Raw genomic sequence first — 24491 nt, forward strand, 5'->3', positions numbered from 1 at the left:
GACAGGCTCGGGGACGTATGTACAACACGGGGAAGACAACCAATATTTTGTAATAACTGTAAATGGAAAAGTAACCGTTAAAATTATATACAAATTAAAAATAAAAAAAGACTATTACATATCCCTGTTATGAGTGAGCTGTGTCCCTCAAAGCTCAGACGCTGAGGTCCTCACCCCTGTGCGTCCGAATGTGACAGAGGTAATCACGGTTAAAGTGATCTCCACTGCAGTGGGCTCGAATCCAGAACTCCTGGTGTCCTTCTAAGAAGAGGGTATTAGGGCACAGAGGAAGGACCGTGTGAAGACAGAGGGAGAATGACAGGGGAACATGAAGACATCCATCTACAAGCCACAGAGAGATTCCTCAGAAGGAACCAACCCTGCTGACACCTGATCTCAGACTTCCAGCTTCCAGAACTGTGAAGAAACAGATTGCTGTTGTTTAGGCCACCCAGTGTGTACAGTTATGGCCGCCCCAGAGAACTCATGCGACCCTCTGCTGACTGACCCGAACCCCTCTCTGACTCCATCCTTCTGGCACATTCTCTCACTCTGCACATTTTGAGATGCATTCTTCCAGGAGATCTACTCTAACTAGGCAGAAACTAGTGCTGTCAGTAGCCAGCCAAGTATGAATTTGTCAAAGCCATCTTTTCTTCCCCTTTACCATTCTATTTTTTTTGTATACTATGAAACTTGTAACCCACAAAAAGTTAATGAAGATTAAAATAAGCAAATTAATAAAAAGATAAAACAGGAATACGCACACAACACACACACACTCATGCATCTATCTTGTCTTGGTGGGAGATATATTTCCCGAGACCACTGTGTTTGGATAGGATATATGAAAGGCAATATAGAGGCACCATGTACATATCTGGCTATTTTACACCGAAGTACATCATCTTAGCAGACAGAGACATGTAACTGTCTTACAGAACTGTAAGTAATCAGACATGCCAGAGCAGATTTCTCTGTGACATTTAAAGGCATCTGCCATTACCACAGGACAGTGGTTCTCAGACCTATGTGTGCGTGAAAATCCCTAGGGGGTTCTTGTTAAAAATGCAGATTCCTGAGTCCCATCCCCAGAGAATGGAACCTCATGAAACAGCACCTTAAGCTCCACGAAGAAGAGACCGCCGTACCTGGTAGATGGCCCTGGCGCAATGCTTCTGCAGCTGCTCATTTTCACTATTGAGGTTCTTTACCAGATTTTCAATTATCCTTTCAGCTTTGATTGCAGCTCGGCAGTTTTCCTAGGAAAGTAAACTTTAATAGTTACATATTGCATAAATATGCATAAATATAAGTGTCTATTCACACATTTCTTAATAACTACACCAAAAAAACTTTCTCAGTAAATAAACACCCTAGTCCAAGTTTAACACACCGTTATAACAGTAAGAGAATTTAGTCAACATTTTCAAAACTATATCATCCAGGTATCAATGTAAGTAATTTTCCATTAGTTTGATCTTCTCTTTCAAACAGAAGGGTGACTTCTTAAAAAAAGTCCCTTAGCAGTCATGTTAACCTTAAAAGTTATGTTTCCGCTATAGAAAGTCAAGGTGAATGAGAGCAAGGCAAGCAGAGCTGGCGTGCACACCTCGGAGGCACATTCCTGCAAGGTCCCCACTACCGGGATGAGCATGTTTTCATGAGAGGTCTTCAGTAACCGAGCCAACAAAGGGATGCCCCCAGCTCTACGAATGGCTTCCTTATTTGCGGAGCTCCTGCTGCAGCTCCACAGCGCCAGGGCCCCGCAGCGGGCCACCTCCTCATTGCTGGCGTCGTACAGGCTCGGCTGAGCAGGTCCTCTGGCACGCTGCCTCCAGTCAAGCAGAGCGACCTACAAGAACAGATCAATACAACGTAAGCGGGAACCTTCGAGATAAGACTTAACCCACCCCGCAATCGCTGCAGGGTTGCTACCAAGCTCACCTCCCTCAGAAGTAAGAATCCTTTAAGAAATTTAACTTTTGTACCACACAGCAGTCAAAGAAACAAACAGAACCTTCGAAACACCTTCCTCCGGACTTGGGAGCTTTTACATTTCCTTCCCACAAGGAATTTAATCCCCCCCAAGAGAGTATTTTCTTAATACAGCTCTAACATTTACATTAGTAAGATTTGTAAAGCACACCCTCATCCCTGGTATCTCAGAAAAGTAGGCTCCCTAAAGCCAGGAGAACTTTGCAGTGAGAGCTGAATGGCCTGAACGCTCTTAAAACCACGAGGCCTCTTTGGAGGACATGGCCCTCCCCCTGCACTGTCGAAACCAACTAAACCAAACGCACAGCAGCCAGGATCCTTTCTCTTCTCTGCAGTAACCAGAGTCACCGAAGCCCCTGAGGGAGAGGCAATTTTCATGCATACAGCAGGGTGGCCGGGGAGGAAGTGAAGCCAGGCTTCCCAGAGCTGTCTTAATCCCACGCATAACCAGAGACCAGATCCCATGGATACTGCCCACTTAACCACGGCCACCATTTAGAAGGCAGTAGCCCGGACTGAGTCACTGATTCCTAACTCCAAACGCCTGGAGAGAGGACACTGATGTGCATCAGGAAGACACTCATGGTCTAATTAGTTATGGCTCAAGGACGGGGGTGAAGACGATTTACATGGCTTCCAGGTAACTACCGGGCCCAGGACAGCAAGACAATGGGCTTAGACACAGGGAAGACAGTCTTAAAGTACCTGTCTATGTACTAGTTACTCCCTCATTATCTGTACAAAGTCCAAACTCCGTAGCTCTTGGACAAGACTGTGTGTGATGCCCATGGTCCTCAATCTTCGTCTCTCACGACTCAGCCCACCTCACCCAAGGCCTGGCCACGTTACACCACTTAGTTTCCAAACATTCAGTGTTGTTTCCCAGCTCTGGGCCTTTACCAACATGGCTTCATCTTCTTTAAATGCTTTTGCCTGATGTGTCTGCCTGATAAATACCTACTCACCTTTCAAGACTCAAGAAAGGTGACATCTCTCTCCAGCCTCTCTTTATTTAAAAAAAAATTTTTTTTTTAAAATTTCTATCCTAGTTAATTAACTAATTCATTTAAATTTTTAAATTTTTCATTGAAGTATAGTTGATTTACAATATTATATTAGTGTCAGTTGTACAACATTCAGTAATTCTATAGATTATACTCCATTTTAAAGTTATTGTAAAATAATAGCTATATTTCCCTGTGCCGTACAATATATCCTTGTTGCTTAATTATTTCATATATAGTAGTTTGTACCTTTTAATCCCCTGTATGGTCCCCACCCCCTCCACTCTCCCCAGTGGTAACCACTAGTCTGTTCTCTGCATCTGTGTGTTTGTGTTTTGTTATATTCATTTGTTTCTTCACCCTTCTTCTCCAAGTAGAGTTTGTTGATCACCCCCCCTTAGTTCCTCCACTATTCCCAGTACTGACTTCCTCGAAATACCTAATATACTCACCATTATGCTTATATTTTTGCCCATATCCCCACGACCATGAGGCTGTGACATCACTGTGGTCGGGGACATACATTTATTTACATTTATATTTATACTTGTATTCCCACCACCTTGTTCTGTGGATCTACACCTCTAGAGGTATTTGAAATGGTTTTCAGTGAAAGGACTGAGGATACTCTACATACAGAGCAGCACATAAACTGGCCTCGGGACTGAACGGCCCTGGACGTGCAGTGCTCCCTGCCTGGGTGCACCCTCCCTGCTTGCTCAGGCGTCACACCTTCTGCCCAGTCTCATCGAGCTGCCCCTCCGGAGCCTGAATGCCATCTAGGTGCCCAGACCCCACTGTGGCCAGTGCCCTCCTGCCTGCTCTGATGCTGCTCTTGGTTCCCTTGCTCTGGGGCCATAATCAGCCCACGGCTTCATCTCTGTACTGTGTGATGTCCCTCATTTCCAGTCTTTGCTGGGGATTCTTGCCTGCGTGTCACATACTCCCCCCCCCGCCACATGTACCCAACCAAAAGTGGATCCCCAATCCTGGTTGAGAAGTCAGATGTGTTCCCAACCCAGCAATTTCAAGTTTACCCATTAATCGTCTTTCCTGTTCCTAATTTTGCTATTATTTAAAATTAAATTAAAATGTATGTCATTATTTTGATTACGTGACTGTAACTGTCCAAACTCCAGGCCCCTAAACATGACACGTAAGATGTCCATAAAAACATATGTTATGTTCTGTCTTTCATTCTTATGGGAGTAGTTTCAGTGGACTGCCACGTCAGCCTACCATACGATTTCATTATTTAAACAGGACAATGATAATCATAGTAATAACTACCTTTGCCCCCAGCGTTTCGTTATGAAAATTTTCAAACACACACACAAAGGCTGAAAGAATACAGCAACATCCACATACCCACCACCTGGATCCTATCATTAACATTCTTCCACATCTGTTTTACCGCATAGCTAACCATCTATTCACCCACCTATCCAGCCATGAGTCCACCTTGTTCTTGAGGCAAACGATGACAAGGTATGGTGCTCTACGGAGTACACGTGGAGAAAGTGAACACACGGAACCTCTGTCAGTACATTTCTGAACATGTTTCAGTGCGCACTTATTCACATTAAATCCATATTAATTCGGTAGATACTTATTAACTGTTTATATGTGTGAGGTTCTGGGCGAGGTGCTGAGGATGACACTAAGATGAGTAAGACACGTCTCTCATCTTCAGGACCTTAAAGTAGGGAAGTGGTGACAATCCAGCGTGATAAAAGCCGTGGTAGCGACTCAAGATCCAGTGAGGATACAAATGCACTTCCATACTGCACTTCATAAAGATCCCTCCTGCTGTGGCAGGGGCACTGAGCCTACTTTTTTCTTTCAGCGATAGTTATTGAAATAATCATTTTTTCTGAATATAAAAGTAATACAAAACAAACTGGCAAATGTAGAAAAGTAGGAAGGAAATTTGGTGGTCATTTCAGAGAAAACCCCTGATGAACAATTTTCTGTATTTATTTCAAGTGATTTTTCTATACTTGTTAGCTCTGGTCTTTAAAAGTTGGGATCATGGGTATCATCAGTTTTCAATCCTGTTATGATTTTATATAATATTAAACATTCCATGTTACTATATAAACTTCCAAAACACAATACTGACAACTGACAGCGGATGCTTCTTATGGATATGATGCATATTATTTTACTAACCTCATACTGTAAAACATGCTGTTTTCAATTGTCACTCCTCTAAGTAGCAATGAGATGAGTAAGTGCCTGCAGCTCTGACTGTCTCCATGGAGGACACTTCCTCATAGTGAGGTCACCACAGCAGAGGACATGGGCTACCAGACAAGTGTTCACCACACTTTTTTTTTTTTTAACTTTTTATTTTATACTGGAGTACAGTTGATTAACCATGTTCTGATAGTTTCAGACTGAGTGAAGTAAGTCACCACCCTCTAACCGACGCTGCGCACACACATGTATGTATCCCTACCTTTGGGACACGTAAAAATTACTTCTATTTGTTTAAATTTGTATTTCTTTGAAATATGAGGTTGAACATGTTTTTTGGCTACTTGCTAATGTAAATACACAAAAATAATTTTCAAGGACACGTTACACAAAAAGAAGATTCCCAGAGCACGCCCAGTGGTTATGTCCAGGAGGAGCCGGGAAGGACAGCGGGGTGCCCGCTGCCATGAATGGCACTTACTCACCAGTTTGGTGATGCCCCCGTGGCATCTCACCGCCTGCCAGGCTCTCTTAAACTTGGCGACGTTCGCAATTGTCTCAGCTGCCAAACATTTCAGGCTCTTATGTGGAGAGTCAAGAATATTAACCATGACTGGCAAGCCCCCAAGGTCAACGATATTACGTCTGATTTGAGGATTATGACTGATTTCCTTCAGGATTTTTAACGAACCAATCTAAACGAGAAGAAAAAGTTATAGATGAATGGGTGCTTAATGCATAACCAGTGCTATATTTTTTAAAAATTCCAAGCCTCCCTAAAATCTTTCCCCAATTAAGTTTTTTTAAGGGAACAGTTTCTATTCCCAGGTGTTGTACATATCCCCCCCGCATTTTCCTTCAATTAAGTAAACAAACGTTCATCATGTAAGAAGCACATGCTAATGGAAAAGAGCCAGAAAAGAGGGAAGAAAAGCGGAGAGTTGACAAGAGCAGCTAATAGCTAATAGCAGAAGCGGGTTGTCAGTAATAATAAAGACAAGGAACAAGCAGCAGGAAGGGCAGGCGCCCAGCACTGAGAAGAGAAGCTGGTGAAGGCGCGAACGAGGCTCCTCATCCACTGCGAGCCAGCCACTCACCTTACATTTGACTTCATCTGTCTCAAGTAAATTTATTAAAACGTTAAGGCCTCCAAAATCCCTGATCGCCAACTGGCAGGTCTCCTGCGCTAAGTTGTAGTCCTTCAATGCACACAATGCAATCACTGTAGCCGTCTGATTTCCTCGCTGCAAAGACGCAAGGCCACAGGAAGGTTAAATAAGCTCACACTCCCAAGGAAATTTGCTAAAGGGTGATGAATCCATGAACCGGGAAGTGTGTGTCCCCATACACAGCATGTTCAATTCTTTTAAGTTCTCTGAGTAGATTATAATTTGTTAAATGAATCATGCAGAGCTGAAGCACAAGAAAGCTGCGCAGGGCGTCATAAAATATTGCTCTGTCCGAGAGTCACCATGTAAAGGTGGTCTGTCTGCTTCAAACAGCTGAGACATTAGGTGGTATTAGGATATTAAATAGAGCCAGGGGGTGAGCCTTGAGAGGTGGTCTGAGGAACGTGAGTTTTACGTGGAGGTAATAGGCAGTCCCTGAACTGTGTACTCTGCAATGCAAACCGCGTCTGAAAATTATTCTTACACACGTACACAGAACAGTCTGGGACAGAGGAAACCTGGGGAAAGCAGAGCCACGTGGGAAGCAGCACAGCCATCCACACTGGGACCAAGAGTAAGTGGAGCGAGGGCGTGGGGCTGAGAAAGAGACGGTAGTTCCACTAAACCCGGGCCCGACCGGTGGGTGGACTGAGGAGAAAGACAGTGTCACTGTCGTGAACGAAACACTGGCCCACCAACATGCAAATCAGGGTCTGTTTAGCTAATCACCACAAGTGAAGAGTAGTGGGGAACTGCTTTTTTAAAAAACCCATGAGATTCAAAAATTTTTAATGATTGATCGGTGAATCAGGCCTGCCAGGAAATTAAATCAGAATTCATTGCAGGAATTCTTAAGCAATGTCCACTGATCATTAATGCTTTGAAAATCTTTGAAGAACACAGCATAGTACATATTACTTCTACTGCTATCGAGGGTGGTTGGTAAATAAGAGTCCCCAAAATAGTTCATAAGACACAAAAGCAACATTTCTAATGGAGCCAAGAATAAACTATTTTTGTAAAAGGTGTTCATAAACGACAGCCCTGGATTTCTACCTCAAAACATAGTAGCAATGGCCTCAAATAAATCTCTCTTTTTTGAGGGAAGACACCTTCAAATTATATTTATTATCATTTGCAAATCATTACTTTATATTGCTATATATTACATACATGTGTATGTACATAGATAGACTTAGCACAGAAAAATGGAAATTATCTTCAAGCTACCCACCCCCTCCTTCATATCACACAAAACATGCCAATCCTTTTGTGAATTCAACACAATATGTTTCTTTTAACGTAAGAAACTAAAGTGGGATCAGTAGAGGGTGAGCATCAGAAAGTGAAGAAGGAAACGCTTAGGCTCAGACTTCCTACTAACTCCTTTCCAGAACATTCCTTCCACTTCTCTCAAAATGCTATGAATGCCGTTTCTGCTTTCATTCTAACTTACCCTCTGGGTACTCCAGGCTGTTCTCCATATTCAAGATTAAGTTTAGAATGACAAGAGCCTTAATTTTGTTACTTACATTTAAAATAATAAGTTTGGTTCTTACAGCTTTTAGCATCTTTTTCTCGATATCAACAGCAATTTCAACACCACCGATTTCCCCATAGTGGGTTTTAAAACATAACGCAATACACCCTCTGTCACTGCTGTCAGACACAGGATCCCACACACCAGCACCTCTTAGAAAAAGGTAGCTCTTTTGTAAACCATAAGGAAGCATCTAAGTGCCAACCATAATTAAGGAAAATAATGCAGAAAAAAGAAAAGCAAAGAAAATAAGGGAAACAAGTCATTAAACAAGGCTCTTCTTCTGAATTTAAATGGAGAAAGGAAGCAGAAGGATCCTCCCAGGGCACCTGCAGGAACAGAGGTGGGCTCCTACAATAAAGGTTTGAAATGGAAGCCGAGGGCCTCAGGTCGAGAGGGCTCTTGAGACAGTGGCTCCAGACTCAAGCACAAGTAGGAGGCGAGAAGTCGTCCAACGGCCCTTCCGCCCCCCAGGCCCCTCCCTGGACAGGGATGTTCTGTCCTGACGTTCTCAGTCGCACGTGGTGGAGGACCTTCTTGACCCCTGCGCCTGCATTCTAGTTTCTGTGATGACAGCACTTTTCTACTTAGACGCTCAGCACAAGCTTTGCTCCTAGTTCAAGGGCTTCTCATTTGTCTCTTGTAGACTATTTCCACCGTTTGAGTTTTATTTCATTATTGACACTACAACTGACGACTTACATTTTTAAAAGTCATGTAACTGCAGCTGATGCCCGAAAGGTAAGGCCCTGTATTTTGCTGAATTATCTCTAGGCCAATTTTGAAGCCAAATGATGGAAAATTTACATTTATCATTAAGAAGTTAGATCCTTATAGAAAAAAATATTTTTTTCTGTAAATCATCAGCTTTTTCTGAAAATCTGGAAACATATTCATAGGCTTGAGGGATTTTTTTAGAACAGTTTTTTATGAGGGAAAGTTAGTTTTTCCACATTTCAGGATTTACTTCTACTCTTGTCACTGACCACACTCCCCAAAGGATTATAAATCTTTTAGAATGAATACCAGCGGATGGGAGCCAAAATATTCAATGTACAGAGCCGCAAATGTTAGCCAATTGCTATTCTTTAAATACCAGCTATGTCAAAGGGTTTTCAAATGTCCGTTCCACTTTGACCAGATGCCATAAACATCTTACTGAAGAGAAGTAGTGCAAATATGCGAATATGCTCCTTTTCAATTAAATCTCCCGAGAATGTAATTAGTTGCCAATACTTATTTTCACATTTTATCACGCATTTGCATTTGTGAGGTTTTAAGAGCTGGAGAAAAACGCAGTAAAATATTATTTTACTAGCTTCTGAAGGGTTTTGAAGAATGCTTCCAATAAGCTTTTCTACGTCTTGAATTAATGCAATTCTTTTGCTAGTTGTCCTCCATCCCCTGATGCTTCTCAGACATCTCCAGGCTCCACCGGCCTTTGGATATTTTACCAGCTCAGGTTCCTTTCCACGACCAGGAGGCCGACGTTCATGGTTGTGATCACGCTTCAAACATGCCGAGATCAGACGAATGTTGCTTTCTCTCACTTTCCTCAAAATTTCTTCTTAAAAGATGAATAGAGGACATTTTAAAAAATAATGTTTTTCCTGGATTTAAATAAAATCTTTGAAATAAAGAAGTATTACCCTATCCAGTATATAGAGTAATCCTCTCCCCTTACTGCTGATAAGGAAGAAATAAACATGACTAAGCTGAGATGAAGCATGTATTCAAGAGTAAAACAGGGAGAAAGCTGCCTGAAATCACTTCTGTATTCTTTCATTCAACAAATTTGCTTCCTATTTACTTAACTATTTGCCGAGTCCGATGCCAGGCTCTAGAGACATCCTGGTAAACAAAAACAGACGTGGTCTTTGCTTTTATGGAGCTCACAGTTCAGTGGAGAAGAATGATTTTAATTTTTTAAAGCCCATCCCAATAAATGGAAATTTTAAGTCCAAGAGGTACCATAAGGGAGAGGGGCAGACGGCCAGGGAAACCCACAACGGGGGCTTTAACCGGGCCAGGGCATCAGGGAAGTTTCGCCTGAGGAGAGAAGCCTGGGCAGAGGTCCGGACAGGAGGAGGCGCCGGCGTGACTGAAGGCCGCAGTCAAAGGAGTGGGTGCGGCCACGTGGGTGAGGCTAGGAGGAGGCCGGCGGCCCAGGTGAGCGGACAGGCCAGGCGGGCCACACGACCTGCTGGGCCAAAGGCCAGGCTGAGCACTTTTGCCTTTAGTTCACAACCGACAGAAAATATTCAAGGTGGCTGGTCTGGGGGTAAGGAGAGGGCTAACGGGAGCTGACTACATTCTTACACATCCCTCTGGCTGCAGAGGCCCCTGGCTGGAGCCGGCCAGCGTGGACAAGTGAGACCACTCCGATTACTGCAGGAATCGGAGCAGGGGACAAGGGGCTGGCAGGCCGAGGTGACCCATCGTGTGTTGAGTAACTCGGTTCCGAAAAGGGTGCCAGAAGCTAGGAGGTGGCAGTGCGATGGCCAGCACGCTCACAGGGCCATCCTTCCGGGCGTCCTGTCGGACCCAGTGAGACAGGATGGCAGGCAGAGGTGCGATGGGGAACAGAGGTCTCCTTCTCCTGTTCCCCACTGTCTGCAGTCAGGGGGCAGCGGGTGAGACCCGGTGAGGTGACACAGCCATCACAGCCGTCCAGCTGGCTTTCAATGTTCTCAGCATTTTTTCCTCCAAACATGCCACTCATAGAGCAAGAGCCGTGAACCCTGCCAACGACTGTTTATTAATGATGACAGAGCGGCTGGCGCCCGGCGCAGAGCTTGGCTCAGAGATGCTCTTCATCTCTCAGGAGTAGAAATGGTAAAGGGTCAGAGCTCCAAGTGAGTGGCATAGAACCACGTAAGTCAAGCTAGTAAAATATATTGCTTTGCCTTTGGTTTATTTGCAAGCCAATTTTATGCTGATAATTCAGCACTCATAAACCTAGGGCTCAAGAGATGAGACCAGAAGCAAACTCCAAGGAAAAAGAGAAGATGCTGTTCCAGAAGAAAAAAGAAATTAGACTCAGATTGTTGGATTGCAGGCTTGCTAAGAATTTTTTTTTTTTAAATCAGGAACGGGTAAGGAACAATTCAAGGATTCCCTACACATTCTTTTTAAACCACCACGGAACATTTACAGAAATTGATGATCTACTGGAATGTTGCTGCAATGATGAAAAATTTGTAGGAAATATAATAGTCTTTCTAAAAAGATTCAGAAGAATGAACTGAATAATTATGATAATTAATAAAAATATCTCAGTAAAGTGACTGGATACGAGGGTACCTGGATATTCAAAAATGAGTAACTCACCATACACTAAGAATAACAAATCAAAATATGTAATTTGAGAAAAGTTCCCATCCCATTATTGGCAAAATAATACTAGTAAAAATATCTATGAGTGAATCTCACAAGAAATGTGTTGTAAATATATGGGGGAAAAGCTATTAAGTTTTACTGAAGTATATAAAAGATTAAATAAATGAATGGTCATACCATGTTCCTGAATAGGATAATTCAATGTTGTTAAAATTGCAATTTATCCAGAAATAATTTACAAATTCATGTAAGCCAACCAAAATCCAAACAGCATTTTTTAGATTTTTTAAAAAATTTGATTCTCAAGATGATCGGGAATGGAAAATATGTAAAAAGTAATTTAAAATATTTTAAGAAAACTCTCTGACCAATCAAATATTAAAATATACCAAAGCTATAGTAATTAAACAGCATGGGGACATCCAAATAAATCAATGTAACAGAGAAAGATCTGGAAACAAGCTCTTAAAAGTGAAATGACAATATTTGATAAAAGTAGCATCTCCAATCACTGGAGGAAAGAATGGGGGAGCCAGTCATCTGGCTTTGACATATGACAAGCAGAGAGGAATTATTTGCACATAAAAAACAAAGGATTAATTTGCACCAAGAATCAAAAGACAACCACATAGGAAAATAGGCAAGGTATACAATACAATGGCTACTTGACGTATGAAAAAATTTATGAACCTCACTAGCAATGAGGAATAGGTAAATCCATATAAGATACATTTTCCCCCTATTAAACAAACAAACAAACAAAGACTGCAGATTAGAATTTAGAACAGTTAATCTCAATCCTAGGTGAGCAACTTTAACACCCTGGAGAGATTTTAAAGACCATCAATGCCCAGACCCCATTCCAAACCAATTCAATTAAAACTTCCATGAATGGTACCTGGGCACCAAGGTCTTTGTTTTGTTTTTAAGAGCTGGGCTGATTTCACTCTGTATCCGAGGTTAAAACCTTTGGTGTGTTACTGATAAGAGTGTAAACTGATGCTTGCTTTCTGTAGGGAGTATCATAAAAATTTTTACATAAACCAAGCTTGGTTGATCACTTTTCACTATTTCTGTCTGAAATAAAAAAAAATTAATGCAGTAATTAGACTTTACTGTGCATATATTCTTTTTCTTTTTTAACACAGCTCTACTGAGGTATAATTGATTACAAAAATACTGCACATATTTGATGTACACAATTTGATGAGTGTGAACATATGCATATACCTGTGAAACCAAGACCACAATCAAGACAATAAACATACCCCTCACCTCCCGAAGTTTCTTTATACCTCCCCCTTTTTGTCTGTTAATAACACTTAACGTGAGACCTGCCCTCTTAAATTTTTTAAGTGCACAAACAGCATTATTAACTATAGGTACTGTGTTGTATGGCAGATCTAGAGCTTATTCATCTTGCATGACTGAACTTTTATACCCACTGAACAACTGCCCGTTACAACTATCAACATTCGAAATGTGCATACTCTTTGATCCAAGCAATTCCACTTCAAAGAATCCATCCTACGGAAATAGTGTACATATCCAAAGCATATGTAAAAATATTTGCTGCAGCACTGTTGTAATTACATGATTTGGGGAGACAACCTAAAAACTTATCAATAAGGGAACTGTTAAATAAATTACTGATTTATGTATAATGAAATACTATGGAGCAACTAAAAGGAGTAAGGCTGATATGAAAGATCACCAAGACATAGCATTAAATACAAAAGGTACAATGTAGAATCACAGTCTGACTTCATTTTATGTATAAAAATCACATATGTGTATGTATACAAACAAACATGTGGAAGGGGGCTTTCACTTTTATTCCTCTGCATGGCTTGAATAATTACAATGAGCATATGTTAACGCATTATGTTATAATACTTTAATATTTTAAATACAGAAGAGAGTAAAGGATGGACCAGAAGAGGAACATAAGCTTCCGCTACGCTCTGTGTATCACAGAAATATCAGGAGGCCACAGCCAGCCAGGCCAAGAGCTGGGTTAGGATCCACAGCCCTTGTCAGCAGGAATCTCAAAGGTCAGCGGACCAAAAAGGGACAAAAGATTTATAGATATATATAAAATGAAACATCATTTATACCAAATCTGGTACCTCTTACTCCTTGACCCTTATACTTAGAAATTCTTCAGCATGCAAACTTCTGTAACAGGACTTGAATATGTGTTTTTAAAACAAAAAGTAAAGCAGCCTAGTGCATTATATAAATTGGGAACTAGGCAAAGCTTCTTTTCTCTATTTAGCCTCTCAAATAAATTTGGGGGGAAAGCATGCTTCGAGGAATAAAAACTATTTTTGTTGCAAATACATCAGGCGACAAGTTCCCTGAAAAGATCTATTACATTTTCAGATAATTACATTAAATTGCCTTAGATACCAACACTCCTTAGAGTCAGAAATCTTAATGAGTAGCTAGACAGCAGTGAGAAGGCTCTAATTATGCTCTAGCTGGACTAGTTAATAGTATGTGTCCATGAATAAGTGAATGGAGTTAAAGCTTAACAGCCCTTCCCAGAGATTTTTCATATTGTCATTTTTCAGTAGTTAAGTTGATGTGGTCGTATAATGCTGGCTAGGGGAGGTATACACTGTTACGATTCGATAGTGTATTTATCATAATCATCTAATTATCTTTGCTTTTTCTCTACTTCTCTTTATTTATGATAGCCAAGAGGCAAAGTGAGTTTAAAGCTCAGAACTGAAAACAAGTTACCGTTTTATTTGTAGAGCATGGATTCCCCTTTGGAGATGAGGCCCTCCATCACTCCCACCATCTCCTCTGTAATAAAAATAAAAGAGGACTAACCCTTTCTTAGTGGGCATTATAAACATACAAGTCACACACATCTGAATAAGTAAAATTCTTCTTTAAGAAAATGTAAGTGCAGACTCTACTGAGTAGAAATTTCATTAGAAGATGGAATTTAAATATCTTCTGATTAGTAACAGGTAATTTTTTTTCAGTACAAAAGTCCTTCTACTCTTTTTGTCTTAGAGACTATTTTTAAAATTAACTACATCACTACAGTAATCAAGACAGTATGGTACTGGCACAAAAACAGAAATATAGATCAATGGAACAGAATAGAAAGCCCAGAGATAAACCCTCGCACATATGGTCACCTTATCTTTGATAAAGGAGGCAGGAATGTACAGTGGAGAAAGGACAGCCTCTTCAGTAAGTGGTGCTGGGAAAACTGGACAGGGACATGTAAAAGTAGGAGATTAGATCACTCCCTAACACCATACACAAAAATAAGCTCAAAATGGACTAAAGACCTAAATGTAAGGCCAGACACTATCAAACTCTTAGAGGAAAACATAGGCAGAACATTCTATGACATAAATCACAGCAAGATCCTTTTTGACCCACCTCCTAGAGAAATGGAAATAAAGACAAAAATAAACAAATGGGACCTAATGAAACTTCAAAGCTTTTGCACAGCAAAGGAAACCATAAACAAGATGAAAAGACAACCCTCAGAATGGGAGAAAATATTTGCAAATGAAGCAACTGACAAAGGATTAATCTCCAAAATTTACAAGCAGCTCATGCAGCTCAATAACAAAAAAACAAACGACCCAATCCAAAAATGGGCAGAAGACCTAAATAGACATTTCTCCAAAGAAGATATACAGACTGCCAACAAACACATGAAAGAATGCTCAACATCATTAATCATTAGAGAAATGCAAATCAAAACTACAATGAGATATCATCTCACACCAGTCAGAATGGCCATCATCAAAAAAATCTAAAAACAATAAATGCGGAGAGGGTGTGGAGAAAAGGGAACACTCTTTCACTGCTGGTGGGAATGTGAATTGGTACAGCCACTATGGAGAACAGTATGGAGGTTCCTTAAAAAACTACAGATAGAACTACCATATGACCCACTACTGGGCATATACCCTGAGAAAACCATAATTGAAAAAGAGTCATGTGCCAAAATGTTCATTGCAGCTCTGTTTACAATAGCCAGGACATTAGGAAGCAACCTAAGTGTCCATCATCAGATGAATCGATAAAGAAGATGCGGCACACAGATACAATGGAATATTACTCAGCCATAAAAAGAAGCGAAATTGAGTTGTTTGTAGTGAGGTGGATGGACCTAGAGTCTGTCATACAGAGTGAAGTAAGTCAGAAAGAGAAAGACAAACACCGTATGCTAACACATATATATGGAATCTAAGAAAAAAAAGGTCATGAAGAACCTAGGGGTAAGACGGGAATAAAGACAGAACTACTAGAGAATGGATTTGAGGATATGTGGAGGGTGAAGGGTAAGCTGTGACAAAGTGACAGAGTGGCATGGACATCTATACACTACGAAACGTATAATAGATAGCTAGTGGGAAGCAGCCGCGTAGCACAGGGAGATCAGCTTGGTGCTTTGTGACCCCCTAGAGGGGTGGGATAGGGAGGGTGGGAGGGAGGGAGACGCAAGAGGGAAGAGATATGGGGACATATGTATATGTATAACTGATTCACTCTGTTATAAAGCAGAGACTAACACACCACTGTAAAAAAAAATTAACTACATCAGTGTGACAACGTATGTATTAACTTAAAGGCTGTTTCTCAGGAAAGTGGTTCTAATTCTTCTTCTTAACTACTGGAGTCCCTCTGGCTGCACAAGCAGTGACCAGTGTTTTCCATGTTGGAAGGGCTCTTCTTCACCATCACGGCACTACCACACGTTTCTCCGTCTCGTTACGTAAACGCCCAGCGCACTCTGCTACCGCCTCCCCAGACTGAACGCTGACGTCCTGTGTGGAGAAGTGCTCCATGTGTAACGAGCCTCTGACTCAAACAGGAGAGAAAATAGGAATGTTCAGCAGTGAGGCCTTCAGGCCCCCTGGGCACTGAATTTCTGGACAGAGGGACAAGCAATAAGCAGAGGCCCCTGGATGCCTTCCCGGCGCACAGCCACCTTCTGTGTGGCCTGGAGCGAAGTATTTCTCAGCTTTCCCACCAACGGAACAGGGATCACACGACCTGCCACTCCACACCCCAAACCCACGTAATGGGAAAGCAATTAACTGTAGTTGATTGCAAAGTACATCAAATTCCTCTGATGAAAAACCATATAACTCCCAACTGCCACTTAGAAGAACCCCTTAACCAATTAAGGTCGTGTGCGAGTGTGCGTGTGCGTTTTAATCAGTTCGTGGAAGATCATGAAGGAACAGAGCCCCACAAAAGCAGTCTTTTTTTTTTTTGCGGTACGCGGGCCTCTCACTGTTGTGGCCTCTCCCGTTGCAGAGCACAGACTCTGGACGCACAGGCTCAGCGGCCATGGCTCACGGGCCCAGTTGCTCCACAGCATGTGGGATCTTCCCGGACCGGGGCACGAACTCGTGTCCCCTGCATCGGCAGGCGGACTCTCAACCACTGCGCCACCAGGGAAGCCCCAAAAGCAGTCTTAAACAAAGGTTTTCAAGTCTGAAAATGTCTTTGCCAAGACTGCCCTTCCAGAGAGGAAATCCAAAACATTTCAGAAAGGGAGCCTGGAAAGTCTCTTCAGAAGCCTCCGGGGATTCCTGATGTGACTGTCTTCTAGACGTCACTCTGAAGTACAGCCCTGTCACTGCTGAGCTGGGGGCACCATCAAACACCTTCACTTCTCATGGCCTGAGATTCTGAGTTTGTGGATACATAACAGAAGAAGTACTAGCAAGGTCCCTGGCTCACGTGAAAGGTGAAATCAACACAGGTTTGATCACACAGTATAAATTAGTGAGGCACCACCCCTCACCAACACATGGTGGATGGGGGGGAGAGGATTAATATGTGATGCCCCTGCCACCGTGATCATAAGCTGTCACTCAGCAGTCCACGCCCACCACTCTCCACTGACTGACCTGTGTTCAGATGACATCATCACTCATCTAGAACTTGAAAACAAAGTTTGCCCAAGTATCATACTCCAGGCTGATACCACATTTCCGAACTTACATTAAAAACCCCATCTTGGGCTTCCCTGGTGGCGCAGTGGTTGAGAGTCCGCCTGCCGATGCAGGGGACACGGGTTCGTGCCCCGATCCAGGAAGATCCCACATACCGCGGAGCAGCTGGGCCCGTGAGCCATGGCCCCTGAGCCTGTGTGTCCGGAGCCTGTGCTCCACAACAGGAGAGGCCACAATAGTGAGAGAGAGGCCCGCGTACTGCAAAAAAAAAAAAAAAAAAAAAGCCCATCTTTCCCCAGTCTTCATACCTGGCCTTCCCAGCGCTAGCATGTAGGAACATTCAGTTGGAGGGAAAATTACTTTAAAAGTAAACGTTTTTCTCTTTTTGCTTCCAACTTCCCTATTTATCTTCCTTTAATTAATCTTTTTAATCCATTAACTGGTTGCATAAAATTACCAAATAAGATGTTACTTTCTTTAAGATTAAGAAAAAAAAGGCGAATGAAACAATCTACTTATAAGATGGCAAAATAATATTTAAAGAAAGACTGCCCATTTAACATAAATATTTTGATCCATAAACACTGCCTTAGTTGTATGTGTTAACTCAAGTGAGAGACAGCTACTTTCTGATTAGCTTTTAAGAGGTCACATTCAATCATGAATTAAAAAAACACGAACATGCCCACCTGCTCCACACTCGTTCCTAAGCCTTTCATTCCTCTGGGTCCCAAAATGATAGCCCCATTTCTAATGAATAATTGGAGCTTCAATCCTTTATTTCCAACTATTGTACAGGCCTTTCTATTTGGACATTTCACTGTCTTCAAACTTAAGCTGCCCCAAACCAGACCGCCCTCGCAAACTGGCCCGTCTTCTCTCTTGGCCATTTCTTGGCTGCTCCCAAGGACACTTGCCCTATTCCAAGTCCCCAACACACTCTATCAGGGCAACATGTCACTGGCTTCTGGTCTTCTCACTGGGATTCATTTGGCAAACCACCTGCTGCTGAACTCAGCTTTCTAAATGAATGCTTTCACCTTCCTGCTTCCCCAGGTGAGGTGGTGGTACACCTGGGGAAGTGGTCCCAGGGATGAACCCTGGATTCCTCCATTACTGCAGCAAATACTCAGGAATAAGCCCAGCCGAACGAGGCACTTGTGAGTAGGGGCAGACGTCTCCAAACCCACTTGCTGACATTATCCCAGCTGAGCCTGGAGCCGACGGTGCAGATAGCTTATCCTCAAGTAACAGCCCTAAGAAATGCCTAGAGGGGAGATAAAGCATGATTCTAGCCTCAGCCTCTGAGATCCCTTCGGACTGCCTGAAAACTCACCAACCATTTTCTAGTCTCCTCAATTTTCTCTTGGATTTCCTGATCCTATAGTATTAAATTCCATACGCAATCTACCTTCAAACCACATAGAAATGGATTCCAGCAGACTTTCAACTATGGGTCCAGAAATTCATTCTTCAGTTTAAGGATACTTACACTAAGGCACATGAAATGCAGATCTACTTATAATTATGACCTTTCAACATTTTATCTTGTGTTACTAAGGAGTACCTAGTTACATTAATATTAGAATACTTGTGATGAAGAAAGCCACCATTTCCAAACAACAAAAAATCCTCCAACTCTCCTATTTCACAAAGGGGTTCTCTACATTTCTGATTCAGAAGTGAGTGAAACTTACTGTATTTTTAGAGAGACTCACAGTATTAGTGTGGGGTGCACGCCTTAACAACTGTGTTGCCCAATCGCTGGGATGGATACAAAGCTAAATATTTTCATTGCAAGATTTTGAAGCAACCATGGACAGGGGAGAAAATAATATTCACATGAAGCAGGCAAATGCAGCAAGGAAACAGTATGTCTACAAGGAGAAGGGGGGCAGGAGAAGGAGGGGAAAGGGGAGGAAGAGAAGGTGGGGAAAGACATCAGCAGCAGAGGGAACAGAACGACTCAGGCTCAGAGGAAGGAAAAGCTGTTCGGAAGGACCTGAGAGCGAAGGGCAGCCTGGCCCCTCGGGAGCCTCGTTCTGTCACCGTCCCTCCTGAGCGGAGGATGGACAGTCCTGTGTTTACTAGGAAGACACCCTGCAAGACACAGAAATGAGTTTAGTACGGTCTCTCCACTCAGGGAGTAGCTGATAAGACATACAAGCTGTACTGTGAAAAGGAGCAGAAGGTAAGCGCAGAGGGCAGCAGAGTAAGGAGTTTAATACTTCATTCAGAATTAGGGTACGGAGTCACCGGCTGTGTGGGGAAACAGAGGTTGGAAGGTTGGTGAGTAAAAAGGCAGAGTGCCCATTAGTTTAAAAATTAAATTGTGTTCTATGACTCCAGATTAAAAGCATATATACAGATGCAAAACTTGCAGGTTGAAATGAACGTATGTCCAAGCCAAATAATTGAAGACTAAGTCCCTTTATGGCATGCCAAGACCTGAGCTCATAGCTCTGGATAAATACTAAGCTGTGTCATTCATTGACTTGTTTGGGTATTAATGAACGCATCAAAATTTTTCAACAATCACAGACATTGCTGCACTTGGAAAATGGTAAGTGGAGAGTCAGGTCAACGTGGACATTTCTCTGCTGGTTGAAATCTACATTTAAGGCATAATTTTGTAAATTACAACGTCAGGTGTATTACTTTGAGATTACCTAGAGACATTCAATTTTGCATTTCATAGACTTTCCGTATCCTTTTGTGTCTCCAGAGAAAAACATTTATCTGTGTTGAAAATCCTGAAATCATTTGTAGATATACTTTTTCTTTCATTGGCTATGTTAAGAATATTTACCTGTGGGAACTATAATAATTCCAAGCGATTTGCTGTCTGGCCCAAAGTATCACATTTGCACAAGATTTACTGATGGGTAAACTTGTGCAAGCTTGAGTAGCACTTCATCAATACATGCTTTCCTCAGCTGTTTTGGGACAGCAACAGTGCAGCCCTTTTTGACCCACTATCATACAGATTTATCCTAAATAGCTGAAAAACGCAAGCCCGTGATTCAATAATGAGACTACCACGAGACACTCTTAGCCGTGTCCACCGAGAGGGTATTGTGGAGAACGCTGCGTGCCACCTACTCACTGTCTGCCCCATTAAGTCCTCGGGGAGGAAATTCTTCCTGCTCGTAGCACCACGATCAGTTACACTCACTGGCAAGTGGGCTGTGTTTACCTTACGGTGGAAAGAGTCCCTCACTGTATTAACTCGCTGTCTTTCTGCCTTTTACCGCTTGCTAGAATCTTAAAGCAAAAGCTGAGGACCACCTTTGTGGGTGGTAAAGACTCCCCACCTTACCTGTCTATAATAACAATAGCAACAGAAACAATTACCACTGCCAACAGGTGCTGAGCCCCTGGTGCTACAGCACTTACGTGTGTCAGGTTTCATTGAATATTCATAATAATCCTAAAATGCGGGCTCTTTTATTTTGCCATCTTGACCAATGAGGAAACCAAAGCTTACAGAGGTCCGCCAGCACCCCAAGACCGCTGAGCCAGCGGGTGGCAGAAACCTGACTCAGCTGAAGTCTTTCTGACATTGAAGGTTGTGCCTCTAACTGCTCCATTATTCTGCCTTCTGGCCTGGCTGATGCCTCTGCCCCCTTTGGCTCTTTATTTCCTTTTACTAATGAAATAAAGTTAATAGACCAAAATTCTTTGCGTCAACACCAGGGCTCTTCCAAATCTTCTTCCAAAGGCCATGTCTGAGCCCCAGTGCCTGTCTGGCTCAAGTACTGGATGACAGAGATCTCTGCTGCCAGTTTTTCCCCAGAGGACATGCTCTTCATGAGTAGAGGCTATGGGCAGCCCTGTGGCTCGGGAAAGGTCAGGTGGGTCTCCTGAGTCTGGACATTGCTGCCGTGTGTGCTGGGCTGGCTGCTGCGCTGACTGGGTGGTTTGTGCACAAGGACTCCTGCCAAGGCAGGGGCAGGATCACAGGGATGGAATGCCAGCCTATACTCTACACGAGTGTTTCCAAATTCTGGCAGATATGAATCTTCCAGATTCCAGAATGAGAAACTGGAATTCCCAGAAATTCTCAGGAATTCCTGAAATCATGTTATTTCATATTTGTTCCTAAATTTTATTTACATGTTACTAAATAATAATGATGACCATAACAGTAAATTATGTCCATAATAAACAACAAACCATTTATTTATGGTAGACATGCTAAAAATTTCAGAGGTTTTCTGTAAAAAAAAAAAAACAAACTATATATTGCAATAACATGTAAAAATGATCTCCACCTGTTATCTGGTAACAGAAAACATTAGGAGAACATTAACACAAAATAAATGCTAGGGGCTTCCCTGGTGGCGCAGTGGTTCAGAGCCCACCTGCCGATGCAGGGGACACGGGTTCGTGCCCCAGTCCGGGAAGATCCCACATGCCGCAGAGCGGCTGGGCCCGTGAGCCATGGCCGCTGAGCCTGCGCGTCCGGAGCCTGTGCTCCGCAACGGGAGAGGCCACAACAGTGAGAGGCCCACGTAATGCAAAAAAAAAAAAAAAGCTAAATAAAAGCCATTTCAAAAATTGAAAGATGACATTAAAATATTTATCATTTATAAGATATTCTTAAAATACAATTTTAAAATACACAAAGCATTAATTGTCCTATCCAATAGTCTTGATTTTTGTTTCAGGACAAATATGCCAGATGTTAAAATTTTTTTCTTTCATTTTACATTGACATTGGTCAAATTGTTGACAGGCTTCCAAAAGCATATCCAAGTTAGGCGTTAGAGTTTGCATCATATATGCTCATTTCCTTTTTTAATGATGAAAATATTTTATCTGCCTGCCCTGATTCTGGTTGGGCCATTGAGGTCTATGCTGTTTTTGCTAATTAAGATTTTAGATCACTTTCTGGTTTCATGATGCAGTGTTGCACAACCCACATTCACATCTTCCTCTCTTTGCATTTCTTATGTTAAATTACTTGGAAAGAACAAATTGTAATACATAATATATACAATATAGTGAATATTCAAACACAAAACAATGCCCGGGTACATCCAAATGACATACCATTCAGATCTCCTAGCAAGCTCACCAAGGCTACAGAGAATCTACAGGTCAAAATTTCAAATCTAACGACTTACTCTGCTTTACAAATTGGTTATTTCTTAGAACACCACTAATAGGACTTGTATGAAGTATATGATGCATATTAGCAGATCATTTATTTTTGCAAGAATGACTTGCACATACACATTACTTAGAGCACGGCAACAGCTACAAGTGAGGCTGACCACCTAGGCTGTGACCACTTTACTCTTACTGGGTCCCGTCCTGATGCCTGGAAATGTCTACCTTCATCTTTGATTCTGCTGCCAGAATTTTCTTTTTTTAAAAACTTTATTGAGGGATAACTGGCAAATATAATTGTATCTGATGTGTACAATGTGCGGATTTGATACCCACGTACACTGTGGAATGATTACCGAGATAATCAACTGGTCTTGCTCTCCATGATGTCAGTAGATTCCTCTGAACCGGTAATGTCTTCAGGAAGATTATTAAATTTGAATTGTCAAATTTTAATTCTAACTTCCCGTTTTCCCAATTTCTTGACTAATTTTTCTTGGGATTCAGGATTCAGGAAAACATAAAAAACTTTTTCTGAGAAGTGCTGAGAATTGCCACTGAGACTGTGTCCACCAGGCAAGCAGGCATATTTTTCTTTTAGGAAAAGCTTTTTTGGCTTACTTATACCTGCCAGACTGTCCACGCAGAGGGCCTTTGTTGAATTCACCAAAATGTGCATATAGGCTAGTTCACCTGTCAGCTTGGGATGACCTCAGAGGCACAGGAAAAGCACCCTTTAGCAATTTAGGAGTCACATAAATATCTTGAACTATGCAAAGCTTAGCAAATGCAGGAGGACAAGATGAGGTAAGTCAAAATGTTGTTTTCACAAGTACTTCTGGGCTATCGCTTTAGACCTGGCCTCGCCATTTATCAATATCCACTATCCAATATCAGAAATGAATATTAATCTGGGCTTGGGTAAATCATTTTCCTTGCCCCACCCCACATTCAAGGACTTAAATACTGATACCCTGTTATATGGGCCATTTATTTATTTATGATTATAAAATGTTTTCACACATGGGCTATTACTTGAGAGTAATGGAAATGGACCAGTACATATTTTAAGCACCTACAATGTATCAGACACCACACCACATGCTTCAAATGTGCTTTCTCAGTCCTTAAAATAATCCTGTAGTGGGTATTACTAATTTCACTCCACGGGTTGGGAAAATAAAGGCTCAAAACCATAACTTTTCAACAGTCACATTGCTAGTAAGTGACACAACCTAGAATTTAGTCTAAGTCCAACTCCAAGACTCCTTGCTCCTTCCACCGCATCATACTGCAGATCATAAAATGGTGGCAAGTCACAATATCTGACAGCTGCCATGGCCCGCTGCCCGCTCCGCAGCTAGGGGAGAGGGCTGGTACCTGGCAGCCCAGCTGCTCCATGAGGACTAACCTCACTGTCCTCAGGGTAATAGGACCTTCCCCTGTGCACACTTAAGTAGTAACAGGGATACTTACTACCCTTACTTGAAAGAAATATACAGTCAACTTGGAAGCAGAACATACATTTTTAGGAAAACATTTTAAATAAACATTGCAAACAGAGTACAAAAGGTTTCTCTCTCACCTTCAAATATTTCACCAGGTTCTGAATTTGCCAGTATTCTGACGGCAAATCTCCATTTGCTTCCTGAAGGTAGTCAGGTGGTTCTTCATCGTCCTCACTCTCGGAGGAGCTCTCACTAATAATTTCCTCAATCTTTTCAGCACTCTTACTAAGAACAACAACAATGTATAATAAGTATGCTTATGCTACAGTATGGACATGGTTATAATGTTACTATTTCAGCAACATGTACATAAGCAATGGATAAGGTACCAACACCTTCTGAGTTCTGGAAGATCTTTGTTAATATCTATATGAGGAGGTGAGTAAACACGTCTCTGTAGCAGATGCATTTCAGAATTTTTGCTATGGGTGCAATAATAATAAAGAACATAGCAAGAAATGGCAAGGGTATTAGGTAAATGACTGAAGACTGCAACTTGTCATAGCAGTTGAATAACTTAACATGTGGTTATTTCTATGTACATTTCTTTTATTTACTTACTTAAAATTGAATACTATTAAAAATTCAGTGCTCCAGCCACACTGGCCACATTGCAAGTGCTCAATAATCATAGCTAGCTAGTGGCTACCGTACAGGACAGCTCAGAAATA

At 41.9% G+C, this 24491-nt stretch overlaps 1 protein-coding gene across 5 annotated transcripts in view; it reads right to left on the reverse strand.

The window, feature by feature from the left end:
* The window catches only part of ODAD2 (outer dynein arm docking complex subunit 2), a 248108-nt gene that overhangs the window by 120236 nt on the left and 103381 nt on the right, over nt 1-24491 (reverse strand). For all 5 annotated transcript variants that reach the window (XM_081226944.1, XM_081226942.1, XM_081226945.1 and 2 more), the window contains 5 exons: nt 23898-24045; nt 6299-6445; nt 5687-5896; nt 1613-1855; nt 1152-1262 (listed from right to left, as the gene is read on the reverse strand). In XM_081226944.1, coding sequence (XP_081083070.1) covers nt 1152-1262; nt 1613-1855; nt 5687-5896; nt 6299-6445; nt 23898-24045 — 859 coding nt within the window. The remainder of the gene's footprint in view (nt 1-1151; nt 1263-1612; nt 1856-5686; nt 5897-6298; nt 6446-23897; nt 24046-24491) is intronic.

Source organism: Mesoplodon bidens, assembly GCF_964165515.1.
Source record: "Mesoplodon bidens genome assembly, chromosome: 3".
NCBI classification, from domain to species: Eukaryota; Metazoa; Chordata; class Mammalia; order Artiodactyla; family Ziphiidae; genus Mesoplodon; species Mesoplodon bidens.